Source organism: Crocuta crocuta, unplaced genomic scaffold, assembly GCF_008692635.1.
Source record: "Crocuta crocuta isolate KB4526 unplaced genomic scaffold, BGI_CrCroc_1.0 scaffold102, whole genome shotgun sequence".
NCBI classification, from domain to species: domain Eukaryota; kingdom Metazoa; phylum Chordata; class Mammalia; order Carnivora; family Hyaenidae; genus Crocuta; species Crocuta crocuta.
The window spans coordinates 882,647-902,969 of NW_027530019.1; the positions used below are offsets into that span (position 1 = coordinate 882,647).

The following is a 20,323-nucleotide window of genomic DNA, read 5'->3' on the forward strand; positions in this document are numbered from 1 at the left end:
TCCAGACTTATAAATCAGAATCCTCAGGACGGAGAGTCTGGAACCATAGAGTATAAAATTCACCCAGGTGATGATGGCATGTATTGAGCTTGGAAACAACTGTAGTCAAATTCTGCAAGACCCATTCCAGCCCCCAACACTAACAAAGTTAGAAAGGTGAACAAAACAATCACTTTTCTTATCACCTAATAGAGAAAATTAGGATTTAGATATGTCAAAATTGGAGTGCTTGGGTGGCTCAGTCGGTTGAGCATCTAACTTCAGCTCAGGTCATGATCTCATGGTTCACGGATTCAAGCCTCACACTGGGCTCGCTGCTGTCAGCGCAGAGCCCGCTTTAGATCCTCCATCCCCCTCTCTCTGCCCCTGCCACGCTTGCGTGTGCTCTCTCTTTCTCTCTTCTCTCTCAAAAATAAACATTAAGAAAAAGATTTATCAAAAGTAATGATGTTTCTCTAACATCATTCATAAATGTTTTAAAATTTCCTTCTATTTCTATTTTTTGTGTTTTCAGATTCTTGTTCTAATACTGGTAAATAGTGCATCCAGTATTTTGCATTTGTATTTTCTATAAATTAAATAATGGGTTCTGAGATAATTGCATCTATGCTATTAACTGCATCTATGCTAGCATTAACAGAATAGCTATTTCAATGGCAGCATCCTTCTACCGCAATTCAGCATGTAGTTTTACAATTGACTACATGAGGAGAACCTGTTTCTGTTAAATTCCTCAGGCCAATTAGTGTGTGATCTTGGACAAAACAAACAACCACAACAACAAAACGCCACAACACTTAATCTCTAGACCCTCATTTTCCTCAGCTGCTAAATAAGGCTTGATCCCATGATCCTGGGATCATGACCTGAACTGAAATCAAGAGTCAGACACTCAATCGACTGAGCCCCCCAGGCACCCCTGCTGTTGTACTTTAAAAGAGTGAGTCTGAGATTTCAAAACATCAGATATTTGTGGATTTGTGGTAAAGGGAATATGACAAAAAATTCTCTAATAGTTATTTACACTTCAAACCTGAGTAATTATCCTCTGATGCAATGGGTAAGAACAACAGAGTGGACAACGTTTCTCTGAAGAGTTCTCTTCTAGGCTGGTCAAAGCATTCCTCATGTTTACTCAGTCTTATAATCAAAGTGTTCTCTTATCAATGTGATTTGTTTACCTTGACATGGAAATGACTCCCTTCTCCACAAACTACTTTTCTTTCTAATTTATTTATACTCACATTGAACAATAGCAGAGAAATCAAAGCCACGAGCAGAATCAAATTACAGAAATTAATGAATACCCTCATAACTCAATAATATTACTCAGCACAAAGCAGTTATTGGACTCTGAACTGTAAATTTGATGTAAATCTCCCTCAGTCTTTATGCACACATTCACGTCTGCACAGGCAAATACACACACTTGTGCCCCTTCCCAAGTGGACAGAAATAATGCTGTTTCTTTCCATTTATTTCTATCAGTCCTTCCACCTCAAAAATCCAAATTATTCAAAGATGACTTCATTCACGCACAGTCTTATGTGTGCTTATTTGCTAAAATGGTATGCTGTCAGGATATCGGGACAAGCTCTCCTTTCCAAAACTATACTCGACTTGTTTGCCACTGCCTAAAATGTCTTCATCAGCAGAAAAAGCTGCCTTTGTGTAACAGAAGAAAAAAGGCAAAAAAAAAAGCAAACATTCCCAGGAGATGTAGCTTATTAATTGAAAATCAATAACAATAAATATCAGAGTCATTGTGCAAAGGAATGTTGAGAAGGCCAGGAGATGATGAAGCAGAGAGAAGGTGGCCCCAGGACACTTAATCATCAGAAGACACAGCACTGCCAGCCCAGGAGATTGGGATGGGAAGGGACTGGGGCTGGTGGGGAAGAGGATGATAGAAGGCCCACTGGTTCCTATACAATTTTGTCTTGCTGTTTTTCAATGTATACAGAAGCATCTTTGGTCACTTACTACTGTCACTAACAAGTTCTAACCCAATTTATCTCACTGCATGAGATCAGTTTTAAGTCCCCTCAAACCTAAACATTCTTACTGAGATTAGTTAGGCCTTTTTTCGCAAGTACCTTCGTATTGTTCACAAGATTTTGGGTAAGTAGTTTAAGAACAGACATTCAAACCCTGGTTCTGCTTAAGGTGAGTCAGCAAGGTAAGTGACACCAGCTCAATGGTCCAAGGCTCTGTTATCCCATTGACAGTATGAAGATATAACTAGTCTTGACCTCAGGTCTTGGTTTGGGTTCCCCCAGTAGAGGCTGGGGCAACGACATGAGGGTAGGAAGTGTCTCTGCAAGGTAATCCAGAAGGAGGAATGAGGAGCAGGGAGGACAAAAAGGAGGAAGAGACACCAGCGAAAGGGTGCATTACGGAGGTTGCTGCTGCAGCCAACAGGGCTTCGGCCCAGTGAGGACCTCCAGAGGCGGGTCTCATAAAGAGTGGAAGTCCGCAGCACTGACCTAATAACCACTGAATGCCCTTGTTGAGGATTGCTGAAGGAATCCCTGAATGTCAGGGAGACTTCAAGGCAGAAATCTGAAACAAGGAAGGCATCGGCCAAGGTAGCAAGCTATAAGTGAAGGAAGAAGCTGAGCTCCCATGCTGTGGTCCACCATAGCTGCATCTGAGATCAGAAGAAGGCTCAGGAGTGTGACATGGAGTTCCAGAAACATCTGCCACACCTCTCAAGTGTGTGTGGACCCTTAAGTTAAATAAATGCACACCAAGTACTTACTTCTTATATGTAGTTTGGGTTGAATAAAGTCAGTAGTTTTAATGTTATTACCCCTTTTTATCTTCTAAAGCTCATTAGTAGTAATAATAGCTATGAATTAAATAATAATTACTAAGTAAAAAGTAACTGCTATTATTTATCTAGTTACAAATTACCTTTTCTATGTCTACTCTTCTAACTCTGATGACCTGCACAGCATACATTCATGCACATGCTAATCAGTATTTTTTAAATAAACAATTTAATAATATTTGACTATAAGCCACAATGCTTCTCACAACAGCTCACTCAAGAAACACCTCGCCAAGGAAAGAATCTATGTCTTTGCATCCTGTGTTTTCTCTCTTACCAGGGCCTTAATCTTGAGCTCATCACACTTCTAAGCACTCAATAAACGTTGATGGACTTACTTGGTTCTCTATGTTGAAACTTCCCCAAGGCAAAGTAGTTAACATGCCAGGGCAGTGAGGCTGTTGCATGTTTTTGTGTTTGACAAAAACATCAATAACTAGCTATTAATACTGCCTCAAGCAGCTTGTGCCCAGAGTTTTCCAAGGATTCAAACCACAAATATAATCACATAATTGATCACTTCCCAAAATCCATTCTGGATGGTAATTCTAATTCAGTTAAAAAATATATAGGAAGGTAATTGGAGCATTTGGCTTTTGGCTCATACTTCTCAGAAATTATAGAAGATCAAAAGAAGTCTTGGTGGGGTGCCTGGGTGACTCAGTCAGTTAAGAATCCGACTTTGGCTCAGGTCATGATCTCACAGTTCATGGGTTTGAGCCCCACATCAGGCTCTGCTGACAGCTAGCTCAGAGCCTGGAGCCTGTCTTCAGATTCTGTATTTCCCTCTCTCTCTCTCTGACCCTCTCCTGCCCATGCCCTCTCTCTTTCAGAAAGAAAGAAAAGAAAGAAAGAGGGAAAGAGAGAGAGAAGAAGGAAAGAAAGAAAGAAAGAAAGAAAGAAAGAAAGAAAGAAAGAAAGAAAGAAAAGATGAGAAAAAAGGAAGGAAAGAAGGAAAGAAGGAAAGAAGGGAAAGGAAAGGAAGGAAGGAAGGAAGGAAGGAAGGAAAGAAAGAAAGAAAGAAAGAAAGAAAGAAAGAAAGAAAGAAAGAAAGGAAGGAAGAGAAAAAAGGAAAGAAGGAAAGAAGGAAAAAAGGGAAAGGAAAGGAAAGAAGGAAGGAAGGAAGGAAAGAAAAAGAAAGAAAGAAAGAAAGAAAGAAAGAAAGAAAGAAAGAAAGAAAGAAAGAAAGAAAGAAAGAAAGATTGATTTAAAAAATGAAGTAGTCGTCTTGGTGCTTCTTAGATAGAATGGCTCCCTTCTGGTTACCTACAGATTCTGCCGAAAGAATATATGTTTGTTTTATTATCACATAGATACTCTTGTGATCTCTTCATTTTCTCAGTAAGGAAAGTGAATCACAGAGANAAGAAAGAAAGAAAGAAAGAAAGATTGATTTAAAAAATGAAGTAGTCGTCTTGGTGCTTCTTAGATAGAATGGCTCCCTTCTGGTTACCTACAGATTCTGCCGAAAGAATATATGTTTGTTTTATTATCACATAGATACTCTTGTGATCTCTTCATTTTCTCAGTAAGGAAAGTGAATCACAGAGAAATTAAACAACTTGTTTAAGATTGCACAATTGTAGGCTAAGTCCAGAAACTCTGCTCCTAGCCACAGTGCTTCACTGCCTCATTGCTGGTCACAGTGAGCACTGTGAGACATGTCAGGGTACAGCACAGCCCCTGCTTTCTGTGAGCTTACAGCCTCATGAGGATGACGGCAAGCAAGCAGGCATCTTCAGCACAATGGATTCACTGCTTGTTTGGACCTCATCCTAAAAGTAATATAAAGACATTTTTTGTAGTTTTGCCTATTTGCACGTATCTCTGGATGCAGAGAGGCGACAGACTGGGGAACGGGCAGTGGTAATGGGACAAAGAGACCAGAAGACTAGTTAGGAAGCTCTAACATACCCCACACAAGAGATAGCAGTTGCTAGAACAAGGGTAGAAACAACGGCGACTGAGAAAACTGTCTGTATTTGAGAGATAATTATGCGGTCAAAATGTCAGAGCTTGTGAAATGACAGATTCAAACTCAAATTACTAGGCAGAAGGTTCCCATCTGCCAGGTCTGAGTCATGTGTTCAAGCCAAGGCTGCTGGGCATGGGGAGAAGGAACTTCCAGTCCCCTCAGCTTCTGCAGCAAGTTTTGGGCACTCCTTCCCTCCAAGGACTTCCACTTTCAGGAACACCAATAATAAGGGAATTTAGGTGCTGGATGGCCAGAAAAGATGCAAATATCCGGACAAGGAAGTTGCCAAAGATGATGACTCTCTGATCCAAGCAATCAAGAGTATCATGGTGTCATTTATTGAGACAGGAAACCGGAAACCCAGGAGAAGAAGCAGGATTAGGAGACAGAGGAAGAAGAGAGTTCAGTGCTAGGCATGATGTGTCTGAGGCATGAGTGATATGCTATTTGATGGAAGTCCTACAACTCATTATAGTAATCCCTTTCATAGCTTTCCATGGTACCTAAGAGAAACAACAACAACAAAATCCCCAAGTGATCTGTAAGACTCAGAAAAATCTGGGCTCTGATTACTATACCAGATTTATCTCACAGCATTCTCTACCTTGCTTGATGTAGGTCAATTGCATTTAGCTTTCTTTAGGTTCCTCAAATATGTCAAGCCATTTTCTGACCTAAGACCCTGGTCCATGCTATTTCCTCTGCCTGGAATGCTCTTTTTCCTTCCTCTTAGCTTAGTTCAATATATTTAATCTTCAGATCTAGATCAAATATCATTTACTGTAGGAAATCTTCTCTAACCTCCAAACTAAAATATGTTCTTTTAACATTTTGTATTTACTTCTACAGCAGCTATAAATGGTTAAAATTATATAGTGTATTTTTTAAAGCTTAAATTCATCTCACCCACTTAACAAAGAGAAAGGCCAAATAAGAGTTATCACCACTTTATCCCAATAAGCAGCTAGTTGATTCAATATTTACTGAAGAATGAGTTCATTAGTGGGTCAATTAATGGTGGAAAGAATAAATGTATATAATGGACTAAGCTTGGAGAGCTAGCCCAAAGACACTGACTTAGGACCATCAGCACACAGATGGGAACACAAGTCAAAAAATGAAATGAAATCACTCAAGAAAGAATGAAGGGAGAAGAGCACTTAGGATCTGTTACTATCTTAATGTGATTCATGGATCATCCCACATTGGGACAAACTGCAGATTGGATCAAATATATCATTAATCAAGCACTCTCAGGTGATTTTTATACATTCTAAATTCTCAGAACCATTAACTCAGCAGAGAAACACCTTGACACAACCTCAGAAGTTTGTTACAACCAGAGGCTTTAACATCCAGGAGAAGGAAGCATACATTTGTACAAGCAGCTAAGAACATGTTGTTGTGCAAAGAGTATCAGGGTGGGATACAAAAGTCCTGGATTGATACCAGTCCCATCATAACTACCAGTAATTATCTTGAGGTGAGAGACTTGGGGAGGTTGGCTATAGTTATCTCATTGATGTTTTATAAGGATTAAACGTATATGATAGTTAACTTTTTAAAATGTTAAAATTGCGTTTTGTACTCAGAATGCAATGCAAGTTGGAATGCAATGCAAGTTGGAATAATGACCAACTTGGGCATTTCCTATTGGTTTCCTTCAGACAGTAAAATACACTATGTCAAGCATTCAGTGAATCCACACTTTCTGTGTGTGTGGCTGCCCATGAGAGTATGTATGTTTTTAACTATAATCACTAAAGAACAGAAATAGAAAACTAAAACCATCAGCTTTCCACAAGACATCACTGAGCATCAGAAAAGGCATTAAGGAGAAGCTTAACCTACATCTCTGAGAAATATGATCATATTCAATCTGTCATTTCTTATCGCCACTATTACATGCAGACAACAATTTCTTTTATCACAGTTATACAGAAATGACACCTGGATAATCATGTTGCCTTTAATAATATTATGTAAAATGGGAGGATGGTCTGATAGCTTGAGCGCTTGCCTATGATTTGAGAGAATAGTTTCTAATTATAGGTCTGCTGGCAAATCAGTGCTGTCAGCTAAATCAACATTTTACCTCCTTGGGTCTTTATCTTATAAAGTTGAATACCAATATTTAATTTCCAATGTCCTCAATGAGGCTGTAGCAGGTAAGCACATAGAATCTAGAAGAGAAACACCTAATTCTAAATCTTGGTTCTGCCACTTTTTAAATTTGTGTCTCCCCTTAATTAAGTTCCCTATCTCTGCTTCTCATTTGTAAAATAGAGATAAAAGTACTCATCTAATAGGGTTATTTTGAGGATTATATAAATATAGTATAAAGTATTTAAAATAGTGTCTGGCACCCAACAAAAGACTCAATAAATGTTACACATTTTTGAGCTACGCACCTTATAGAGTTGTTAAGAAAAGTAATATAAATGTGTGCTTCTGTGTGTCAAAATAAGTGCTATCCTTTTAAAAAGTGGTACCATTGTTGAACTGGGAAAAAAGTGAGGGATAAATTGAGGACAATGAGGATTGTTGGAAGGGGTAGGGAGAGATACATTTATTCTAAATAAAAATAAAATCACATTTCTCAATATATTTTTAGGGCCCTTTGGGATTGCCAAAAGACTCATATCACAGTTATTTCAATCTGCTGAATGGTAGTCACTTTATCCTCTGAAGATTTCTTTTATTTGGGGGATTAGCTGAGAGCCAGCATGAACCAAGTTTGATGAATGAAGTACTTGACAAGATTCTATAACATACTTTCCTTTAAAAAGAAGGATGGGGAGAGCCTGGGTGGCTCAGTTGGTTAAGCATCTGACTCGTGGTTTCAGCTCAGATCACGATCTCACGGTTTGTGAGTTTGAGCTCCCCATCAGGCTACAAATTGACAGTGCGGGACTTGCTTGGAATTCTCCCTTTAGCCCTCTCTCACTGACCTTCCCCCTGCTCTCTGTCTCAAAATAAATAAATAAACTTTACAAAATAAAATAAATAAATAAATAAATAAATAATGAAAAGAAGGGAAAGCAGCAGCATACTTACAAATTGAAATAAAACATATTAAAGAAGTTCATTAATGCATTCAGTCTATCTGGTCTTATGGTCTATGGAGGCAACCCAAGCTAATATCTTAAACACGAGGAATAGTTCTATTTGGGGTCAGGGTGTCCCAGCAACTTGGGCCTCAGGATCAAATCATTGTGCCCACAAATCGGATTCAGTCTCTGGGTGCTAGCAGAACAATCTGGCTTTTTTATCTGATTTAGAGACTCATTCCTGACTTCGGATCCTAGTTCAGATGATAGGTCACCTCCTGATAATTGTTCTAGTGTATCAATGCCTCTGGGACTTGCTTTTCTTTTAAGAGCTCCGATTCTGGGATGTTTAGAAACGTCCCATCCCTAGATTTTAACCAAGTATCCAAGGCCCTATTGGCAAAAATGACTTCCTGCCCAGCTCAGTCCTCAATGGTCTTTGCTCCCAGCTGTTCTCTACCCACTCAACTGACACCCAGAGATAGAATTCCAGGTGGTTTAATAGTTACCCATAGTCCAAAATATTATTTCCAGCTGGAATATTTTCTCGGCTACACTGGACTTTCTCCCTTCACTTGTTCTTGAGCTTTATCTCAGATCCTGAATTACCCCCTTGGGTACAACTATTCCAGATCCTAGCATCTCCCATTTTAATATCATCAGTAACAACCGATCAGGCTATACTTTACTGTGGCTTACGTCAGAGTTCAGAGTTTTATTCCACGAAGAAAATTCTCAAGTGAGTCATAACTTCTATACAGTCTCTCTCTTTTTGAACTCACAGGAATAACATGAACAATGACATTAGCAGAACCAAAAAAACAAAAAACAAAAAATATTTATCTGAGAATTTGACGTAACACTCTTGAATCCCTGGAATTTGGGAATTTGCACTACAGTCTTTGAAGCAATACTCCCAGTACAATCTCAAAAGTACCACGTTTCATTGGCAGTTAATATTTTCTTGAAAAATGTATTCCATTTTTAGCTCTTCTACAAAGTACTCCAGGTATGTAGTTTGGGAGCCATTAATAATTACAAATAAACAAAATATTTGAACTCTACACTTTTCTTGTCAAGATGGCTTTTGGATATCTTTGTGAATTTCTTCTCTACCTTCTATAGAATGGTTTAATCCCTCAAAAGCTACTGTTAATCACATTTCTTTACCCTTAATAAATTCTTTTAATGTGACAAGTGTTTAATGTGACAACCCTTCCAGATTATCTAAACTTCCCAAAAAGATGACGTATCTCTTGGCCCAAATCATTAATATTCATTTTTTGTTAACAGAGATCACTACTACAGCAGCTAACACAAAACTGACTGACCATGAAGCACATGAGCCATGCCCTTTCATGGTAAGACTTGCCCACAACTGCAATAGGATGTCGCAGAAATAGCATCAGTGTCTGGATTCTGTCAGATGGACATGAGATTACATCAATACTCTTACGATAACTGTATAACCCAGACTTGTTTTTGCTTCTCTGAGGCTTAGTCATCTCATTTTAAAGTGCAGAGATTAAAAATAATAATAATAATAATAATAAAATTAAGTGCAGAGATTATATATATAAAATCTCTGTGAATATATAAAAAAATCATCCCAAGTTACAGTCAGAATTCAACATGTCCTTAAAATATCTAGAACTGAATCTGATGGGAAAGTATTAAATATGTATTGGCTTCTTACTCTTTCTCTTAGTTCTACCTCATACCACAGTATACTTTAAAAACTTGTCTTCACTTTATAAAAGCCAAAAAAAAAAAACAAAAAAAAAAAACCACAAAAATAAAAAACCAAAAACTAAACAAAAAAGAAAAGAAGGAAAAGAAAACCAAAATAAAAGGAAATCTTTGGCTCCCCTGTGAACTAATCTCCTCATATACACCACCATTACTTGTCTCCCTTCTCACAGGCAACTCCCTGTGACTTCCAGTCCTGTATCCTAGAAGGATACAGAATTATCCCCTGTGCATTTGCACTTTATGTCTAGCAAGAAGTAGAGGTGCCAGCTGTTTCTGCGGCCCCTGGGAGACCTTGGCCACTTCACTCTTCATAGGTATTCTTCCTAGATCTTAGTCTGTTTCAAAAATCAATACAATTACTTTGTATTATAGGTAATTCTAGTTTATTAAAAATCAAACCATACTAACCAAAAGTTTATTACTATGCACTGCATTTTAATGGAACATTTATAAATGGATTGCCTTCTACTACGACCAGTACTGCTATGCTTACTTTGAGGAAAGATCTACCACTCCAACTCTTATGACTATGACTACTACTGAAACAAAGAAGCCTTAAATATGCAAAAACAGATAAAATGTGGGATTTGTAGGATGATGGGTGATTTATTTGTAGACAAAATATTTACTGAATGGTTTCTATGGCAAAATCTTCTAGAATATTTGAAATAGCTAATTTCTAAAGTTTTCAGTTTACATACACCTTTCAAGGAATACATCTCTTGCTTTCCTATGCTTTAATGAGTACATATTACCAAAATCTTTCCATAAATGTAATAACCTATTGCTCTGGAAAACTATGAAAGAACTCTGTATTTGCTTTGAAATTAATTATCCCTGTGTTTTCTTAGACTGATTCTACCTCTTCTAATTTAAAAAGAATAATAGAGAAAACAACTCTATGTGGGCAGGTGAAATACTGGCTACACAGAACTCTTTAAATGTGTTCCAATCATCACCTACATCAGAAGCACTTAGGGAGCATATTAAAAAAGCAGACCCCATCCTTCCTGGTCTAGAATCTAAAGTTTGACGAGTATAGGGGCGCCTGGGTGGCTTAGTCCGTTAAGCGTCCGACTTTCGCTTAGGTCATGATCTCGCGGCTCGTGGGGTCGAGCCCCGCATCCGGCTCTGTGCTGACTGCCAGCTCGGAGCCTGGAGCCTGTTTCAGCCTGTGACTCCCTCTCTCTCTGACCCTCCCCTGCTCACGCTGTCTCTCTCTCTCTCTCTCCTAGAAATAAATAAAAAAAAAAAAAAAAATAAAGTTTGACGAGTACCTCTTGACAGATTTGGGCCAGAAAAGCCTCAAAACTTAGTTGAAATATTTATCCTTCTTAAACACTAATCCCAGAATTTAAGTCAATTCTGGAGACTTAATCTTGGAGATGTATACACTACATCATCATAGAAAGAATAACTAGCCTTCTCACAGGTATGATTGACCTAAAGGGGGGAAAAGTCATGTTTTCATTCTTGCCTATTTCAATCATGCCTATTTTGTTATGTTGAAATATATATAATTATAAAAGGTCCTTTTGATTGAAAGAAAAAGACCCTGAAGTATATTTGTATTCTATGCATTCTCCACCATATGTAGAACTAGATAGCCCAGCAACAAAGGGAGTAGGCTAGGATAGATTTCTCTAGTTAACAATTGAGCATGTACTCTATGCCACTGACCTAGGCTCTAGCATTACAATAGTAACAGAAAGAAAAATTCACTCATTGACTCTACAAGCTAGTCTAGAGATCTAGAATAATCAAAAAATTATATACTTTAATATAAAGTTACAATTATGGTAAGTATTATGGGTTGACCTAGAATTCATGAGTTCCTAACTCTCCAAAGCTGGAGTAAATCCACTGACCAAGTAATTTCACATCTAGGAATTTATGTTACCTAATTTGCTCAAAAACAGCTAATACGTCTGCCTTGTTTGTGAGTTTATAGGAAAATTAACTCAATGGTTCCATGGTAGGGGACCGAGTCAATAAATCATGTAATAACTGTAGTGGAAATCTTTGTGTCACTAAATATGATGTAGCAGGTAATAATGTCATAAGATCTTTCAAATATATATTACATGAAAATGCAAGGTGCAGAACAAAGTGAGTATATGACATGTAATATCATTTATGTTAAATTTAAAAATAAAAGAGGTGTATGTATGTTTACAGAGTGTCAGAAACAAATTCTCTTTCTCTGAAGAATAGAAGGAGATATTAATTTACTTTTAACTTGTGAATTTTCTGGATTTTCTTTTATTGTGTGTGTGTGTGTGTGTTTTATTTACAAGTGCACATACAATTCATCAATAACACATACAATTTTGAGTAAATATCCATGGTCCCCAATACAGAACCACAAAATCATAACATTTATGACACAATCCTAAAACTTTGTAATTGTACAACAACACTTGTTGGGAACAACAAGTACTACAAAAGCTCCCCAGATGATTCTACCAGCCACATTGGGAACCACTGGTTTAATGTAATCAAGTCTCAATCTTAGGAAAATATTTTACATTCAATTGCATTTCTTTGTGGAAGCCAAAATGTTTCCTTAAATTTCTATAACTATTAGAAAACAAAATACACACCATGGTAAAAACATCATTAATTATGCTAATCATAGATGTCACAGTCTCTTTCAGAATCTAGACACTGCCTGGGAATGGCATTTCAAAACAAAATGAGATTTTTGTTCTGCTAAAAAAATTTACTTCAAACTGACGTTAGACTCTAATTCCACATCAAGTATACTCAGACTTCAAATAAATCATCCTTCAAGCTGCTGTTGTACAGTATTTATTGAGCTCTACAAGCCTTGATTTATATGATGTACCAAGGACTTGAAGCAGAAAGACTAAGAATGAACTATTTTATATCACAACCTCAGTGCCTTTCATATTATTACTGGTTTTTAAAGAAAATCCTCTAGTTGTAATAAAACTGTGGCTAATGCTGCCCTTCCTTTTTCATCATGTTTTTCCACTTTAAAACATGAATACATAATCTCAAAACTGAGTTAGTATATGGCCACTCTAAACAGTCAAAGTAACAATCTATTTAACTCTGGACCCTCCTCTTACTGTATGTATGACATTGAGGAAGTTATGCAAGTTTAACATCTCAGTTTCCTTACCTGTAAAATGGAGTAACAACGGAATCAAATTCATAGTGGTATTGTTAGAAGTAAAAACAAACAAACAAACAAACAAACAGATAAACTGCCTGGAAAGTATCTGGTATATAGTAGCACTCAATAATAAGCGTTTACTAATTCAAAAAGATATATGCACTCCTATGCTACTGCAGCATTATTTATACTAGTCAAGTTATCAAAATAATCCAACTCATGAGTGGATAGGGAAGATATGGGTGTACGAGGGGGGTGGGGGCACATTTTCACACACATACACACACAGCAATACTACACAGCCATAGTAAGGATGAGTTCTTTCCATTTGTGACAACATGGATGGACCTAGAGGGTATTATGCTAAATGAAGTCAGTCAGGCTAAGAAACATAAATACCATATGATCCCACTCAAGTGGAATCTAAAAATAAATAAACAAACAAGTGAATAAACTAAAAGCAGAACCAGACCTATGAATACAGAGAACAAACTGATGGTTGCCAGAAGGAGGGAGTTGGGGGGAATAGACAAATTGGGTGAAGGGGAGTGGGAGATACTAGCTTCCAGTTATGGAATGAATAAGTCATGGGAATAAAAGGTACAGCATAGGGAATATAGTCAGTGGTACCATAATAGTATTGTATGGTGACAGATGGACACTTGTGGTGAGCATAGTTTAATGTATAAACTTGTCAAATTATTATGTTGAACACCTGAAACTAACTTTGTGTGTCAACTATACCAAATTTAAAAAATTTTTAAGAACTTTAAAAAACTTTAAATAGTAATAAAAAGCTTTCATTTCTAACCATACTTATGAAGTCCCAAAACACAGAGTCACAGTCTTATGGGCCTCACTTTGGATTTGACTTTGAAACTTGTTGTGTTCTTTACTTAGTCTACTGTTAGTATACTCTTTCCCTTGATTCAGGCATTCATGCAACACATATTAACTAAGTGCCTACTCCATATAAAGCACTGGTCTAGGCACAGTGCAAATGAAAGAATGAGAACGACAAACCTCTCACCTTTAGAAAACAGTTTAGAAGAGAAAATGAGAATCTGTCATTATCATTATGTAAGGTGGCAGCTAGTGCCATAAAAGGCAGGTATCTGGGAATTCAGAGGAGATAATATTAATTCCAGGTGATGGGTGGTGCAGGGCTGGAGGCGGGGGATCAGAAAGTCACTACCATGGTGTGGGGTTTAGGCCAGCTACACAAAAGGCATCACTCAGCAAGGTTCAGTAACAAGGGAAGAATATGACCTCATGGAGTTTCTGGCTACACACACTACAAAATCCCTTTCCCACTGGCACACTATTCAAGGGTGTAAGTTCTCAAAAACACTACAACCAAATAAATATCCATGCATATAAACATCTGGGTCTTTAAAATTCTCCTTTACCAGGACCCTGAAGACAGAAGTCGAAATAATTTAAATTTATGAACTTCTAATTTCATAAAGGTCTATCAGGGAAACAGCATCTTACAGAGTTTTATAGCAAGAGCTCTACAGTCTAATCTTGCCAGATTAGTAATGGAGAAAAAACAGCTCTGCTACCTAATGATGACTAGGTAGTCATGGAGAGAAAAAATCTATTGGCATCTGCCCAAAGCCCAGTAAGCAGATGGCCATGGGCACAAAATCCATCATGACAATTGGCACCTTACTGGAATGCTCTGAGCAGTGAAGGGGACTGAAAAATGCCCTTCTTTGGCTGTCCTTCCTCCTGAGGCATATTGGTGGCACAGGAGGGAGACAACTGCCTGACTGCTGCCAAAGGAAGAAAAGATGGCCTTTAAAATCTAGGCTACTGCAGCCTCCTGGGTAGTCAATCTGGTGCCTTTCAAGCAACCGGAGAGCATCTTAAAGATGTGTGTCTGATTTCCTCTAGGATCAATGATACCCAACAGATTCCATCTAAAGCTACCTCAAGGATAAAAAGCCCAGCTCCAAGATGGTGGAGGGGTCTAGGTCCTCTGTAGCCAGACCCACGACGTCAGGTATATGGCACAACATTGTTTTACCTATTTTCAGATTATTAAATGGGGGATGTGCAGTTAACCAAGTATATTTCTGTTCTCTAAGGATAAGAACCACTGGACCATTAAGGTCATTAACTACTTGACGGGTCAATATTCCTATCTACTTTGTAGATGTTTGCTAATTTTTCAGTTAATGAAGATCAACTTTTTTTCTGAAATTTATAGTTTTGTAATTTTTATAATACTGCCTAACATTTCAGAGACTTTAACTGCCTGGCATTAAAACATCTATTAAATCACAATAGACACATACTTATGCACACTGGTTAGTCTTAAAAAGCCCTTAAGTAGACTTCCCTGAATCCACAACAAATAAAATACAATGGCAAACTACTGGCCTTTATTCCAAGAAACCATTAACTGAGTTTTAGTAATAAAGATATCTAACTATTAAACATCACTCTTAAATAAGATAGTTATTATTCCAATATGAATTATTATTAGCATAAAATTTTGACTACTCTGCACATCCACATTGGTTTTAAATATAGTTTAGAACTGCCTCCTGAAAGCAACAACAACCAAGTCAGAGCCAATTCACCCAGGATCCCTTTAACTTAAGGTGTTCTTTAAATAAATTACATAGGGGGTGCTGTTTTATATAGACAGTTTTTTTTGAACAGATAATCCTGATTGTTACTTCAATTGCCTTAGAGGCTGAAACAGTTTAACAATAAAGGTATCTGATTATTCAATAATCCACCCATATCAACAAGAAAAAAATGACCCGTTTTGAGGAATGTCTAATCACAATTTGGTTCAAGACCAAGATGCCATAATCAGCTACTGGTTGAGGAAACAGTTATATTATTTCATAATGGCAGGGACCAGTTGCTCATCTTAGTATATACTTTTATGAAATGTTATATAAACACTTTAAAGATTTCAATGCCATAAACAAGGAAAAGTTTAACAATATATAATTCATCACAACTGAGATAATATCAAACTATCTCGAAGATATAAAGTGATAAGCATGCAAATAAATGGTAAGGGACAGAGGTAAGTGCAGGTGAAGTTTGGTGGGAAATAAAAAGTCAAAAAAATCATTTTATTTATAAGTGGCTAATTTTCAAAAGTGGTTGAACCAAAATTGTTCCCTCAGAAAATCAAGTAAAATTCTTAAATAAGGTACTCTTTTCGATACCATAAGGGGGAAGAGACTTCCATTCCACTCTTTAGGAGGGAACTTGACTCATTACTGACTCCTCCTCAAAGAGGAGCCAATGCTCCAGCCAATGCTTCAGTAAGCAGTGATGGAAGCAGTGGTCCTCCATGGGACTGGCTAAGGTTGGCTGTGGAGATCCATCTCTCCCTACTGGCAGGCTTCAAAGTATAGATTTGATGGGAAAGGGAATGGTAAATCTGGGTTCTATTGTTACTAATTCTTTAAGATTACACCATTCTCCTCATCCTTGTAAACCAAATAGAACCAAAGAGTAATTTTGGGTTGCTTTTTGATTTCACTCCCCCCACCCCCTTTTTTTTGATGACTGATGCCACAAAGTTAGTTAATATGAAATGGGGTTTGTTACCAATGCTAGCGGAGAAATTTTGATCCATATACTATAGGGCTCATTTTAGTATGACCTATTTGAAAACACTCTGATTTTAAATCATCAAGTCCAACTTGCTGGGGGAGCAGAGTAAAATAATACCCTTCTAGAATAAACATGCATATTTCTTGCAGATACATTCTCCCAAGAGTAAACACAGAACATGCTCTAAAGAAGAACCACCCTGTGTTAAAATAAAACTAGCTCAAAATGTAGCATGTAAACATGAGTACCTCCAGCCAGGATCTTCTCTTCCAATTCTGCCATTTGTTTCTTATAGGCTTTTAAAGCTGCTTCTTTGAAAGAAGGTCGAATTCTCTTTGGCTTTATGATCTCCACTGGCTGTTCAGGGATATTTTGGTTTTCATCTTCTTTTATTTCCATTTCAGCTAATGTTTCATTTAATGGCTCCAGTCCCCCTTCACTAACCACATCATCTGCCTGCCCATCATAACCCTCATCTTGTGGGGTTTCATAAGGTGTTTCATATGAAGGATGATCATATACCTGCATTTGTTCATCTGTTTCAGTCATACTAGTCCTGTTTTCTAGCTTCGCAAGGACTTGTTCCATCACTTCAACATAATCTGTCTCATTATCAGCCACTGGTTCACTATAGTCCTCCTCATCCTCTGCTTTATAGTAAAAGGGCTCTGTGTAGACATCAGAATCAAGGGTGGTACTTGATTCATTTGCAGTTGATTGGGATAATGTCCTAAATCTTCCCATTAAGGAAGAGCCACTATCTTCATAACCGCTGAGACTCTGTGTGCTTTTGTTCCATACCACTTCCAGGGCTGATTTAGCCCTCTGTAATGTAGATCCAAATTTTGGGAAACTGAAAGCCTTATCAGAAAGGTCAATACTTAATCGGCTATGCCAAGATTTGGGTGGGGCATCCTCTGAATCATCACTTTGCAATTCACTTTGACTTCGATACATCATGGACAATTGGTTTTGATTTTGGTATAGATCATTTGAATTTGCTTCCTGATAAGAATCATATTGGGCAACCCATTGGCCTTGTGGTTCATTATCCAAACCAGGGCATGGAGATGAATTGTCATCTTGGGTTAAATCATAGCTCTCAGAGTCATCCTGAAGGTCACTGTGGCACTTGCCCAAGTCTTCCAGGTCTTTACTGTAAACATCTAGTTGTTGATCAGATAGACTGTTTGTGTCATAGTCAAAAGCTTCCTGTGTGGATGACTCTAAACCTAAATCAGCGCCTTGCTCTACTTGATTCCATTCCTTCCATGGAGAAAGATCCTCACGTAAAGAGAGCTGAGAATCACCGTAATGACTTTGGTCCCCAGATGCACATACCATGCTGTTACTCATTCCACTATCCACAGTTTCTGTGTTCGCAATTTCACTCTGCCCTTGGACACCCGGAACAGCCCCTTTCAAGTGTTGACTCTGAGGACTGTCATACAAGGTGGCTGTGCCCTCCTGCTTCCTCTGCCAAAGTTCTCGGTCTGAAGATGACAGGAGGGAGCTTCCATTAGTTCTAGTGAAAAACTGATTTTCTGAAAAATCCTCTGAGTAAGATTGACACAATTTGGAAAAATCTGATGCAGAACGACTAAGTTTACCAGTGAAAAAATCACTCTGTGAATGCCAGAGGGGTGAAACATCTGCATAATGGGCTGTAGTTTGTTTTTCCAAATTATCTGATTCTGGCAACGGTGAGGAAATTTTATCATAATCAGATTTATTTGAAATTCTGCTGCTACTAGCAGTTTTATTTTTGGCTCTTGCGTTGTGTGATTTTGAACTTGACTTGGAAGTACTTCCTTTTGTTGCAAACTCTGACTTGGAAAGCACAGCGTAACTATTTCTATTGAGGTCAGATTCCAGTTCTCCATCACTGTCATCTGGTGACTGCCAATTGTTCTTCTTGCTTTTGGGCTCTGGAGTAGATAGCTTTATATCCATGCTTTCATATGTCTGGGAGGATGGTAACCCTCTCTCTTTTCTTTCTCTTATGTCATGAGTAAGAATATCTGTTGAGATTCCAATGCCTGTTCCTTTGAGTTTGTATGATTTTTTTAAGACAGAATCCCTTTGCTGAGGGGTTTCAAAGTACACCAGTATGGGTCGAGGCTTTGCATTTGGGCAGTCCCTCTGGTGTCCTATCCTTTGAGCAAATTCAATTTTAATTGCATTTGGTGCATCTGAAAAACCCATTTTGTCTATTAGAATTTGGTATACCACACCTTCAATGTATTCAAATCTTTCTTCAGGCACATTTAGAAACCTCAGGCTTGCCTTACTACCCATATGACCTAAATGTTTAATATAATCATGGATGTCTCTAGTTTCCCTCCGAGACTGGACAAACCCTGTACGTAGCTGCTCAATTTCGCTTTGTACAACCTCCACACTGCTGGAGATCTCATCGATGGAATGCTTGAGAGCATTGACATGCCCTCGTAGTTCAGAGAGTTCTGTTTCGATCTGACTTATTCCCTGAAGTTCTTTAAAGATCATTTCCATGACATCATGTGTTTGGCTAATGCAGCCAGAGGAACTGAATCCTGGCTCAAGGGCATTTGACTTTGGGTTTCGTGCAGTTCTGTCCAAAGATTTACTTCTTATTCCCCAGGTTTTCTTCATTGTGCTCAACTCTGAATCTGATGAGACACACTCCTGACTCTTTTTCCATTTTCTCAGTTTGCGTAAAGCTCCTAGTTTTAAGCTATGTAAAGTGCGTTCTCCATCCGAGCTGCCCTCAGAGGGGGCCAGGCTGCTTGAACTCTTTCTATTGCGTCTAACTGGCATTGTGTGTGTTGACTGTGCCTGGTTTTCTGTACTACTCCTTAGTTCGTTAAGTGATTCTGAATAGGAACTCTCAATTGAAGATAATTCTTGAAGCAAATCCTCATTATCACTGTTGGTTACATTAATATTCTTTTGTAGGCCATTGGCAATAGCTACCCGGTAACTGAATGTTGGGGAGAGGGAAAATTCTTTATTAGCCTCGTCTTCTTCAATGGATAAGTTGCGAGTAGATGAACACTTTGCAATCTTCTTTACAGTGCTTTTTAAGGTATTAGAAAATTTGGGGGTTTTGGTCTGGCGAGCAGTAGGAAAGTCTTGATCCTTTCTCTGCTGACGATTCTCCTTTTTTTTGGTTGTATTTCCCAATTTCTTTGTAAACATTCCTTTGCAAAGCTTATGTATGTAAGGTAAAATCAGGCTCTTGAAAAGATTAGCCACCATGGGGAGCAATTAGTGAAAGTTTTTCTGCCCCAAAGAAGTAAACAAGGTATCAGGATGAAAATCTGTAAATCCAAGGCAAGCATCTCTGTTCAGACGTTCTGTGAATTACTGAAACTAGCAAGAAGGGCAGCCATGGCTCTGTTGCAGTGTCAATGTCCTGTGAAAACCAGAGGCAAAGCTCCATTTATGAAAAACATTCTCTCCTGGCGAAGGGTTTTCATGAATCTCTCTCATTTCCACATAACTTCATATAGTGTCTAAAAGAAAGGAATGTTAAAATGAATATCAGAATTCAATTCTAGATTTATCCCATTTCTAGCATTTTTCACAAGTATTCAAGATACACAGTGTATGAAAAATTGTTGGGTAGGGGTAGAGGAATATCTGAATTTCAGTACAGAGTTATTTTTAAAATAACTATGAAACAAATCAGTACCAATAACTACATTTAAGTTATATTTTTCTTCCTAAATCATTTATGGGTGGATACAACTAAAGCAGTAATATAAGGTAATAATGGCTATTTAGAAAAGGCTGTTAAGATAATTGGTAAATTTAAAAAGCTATATTAATGACATGATATTATCATTTCCACTTTATTTCCATTTCTAAAATTGTATTTATTTACACAAACCTAAGCATTTTTTTAAAAAAATTATGTCATTTAAAAAAATTTACATCCAGTTTAGATAGCACATAGTGTAACAATGATTTCAGGAGCAGATTCCTTAATGTCCCTT

At 37.8% G+C, this 20,323-nt stretch overlaps 1 protein-coding gene across 2 annotated transcripts in view; it reads right to left on the minus strand.

Annotated features, from left to right (window-relative positions):
• UNC13C (unc-13 homolog C) overlaps positions 1 to 19,586 on the minus strand; it is a 558,456-nt gene extending 538,870 nt beyond the window's left edge. Inside the window, exon 1 of one of the 2 annotated variants that reach the window (XM_077764313.1) lies at positions 16,592 to 19,586. In XM_077764313.1, the coding sequence (XP_077620439.1) occupies positions 16,592 to 19,583 (2,992 nt within the window). In that variant the 5' untranslated portion in view covers positions 19,584 to 19,586. The remainder of the gene's footprint in view (positions 1 to 16,591) is intronic. The other variant, XM_077764311.1, reaches the window with a different exon arrangement.
• Positions 19,587 to 20,323: the final 737 nt, after the last annotated feature.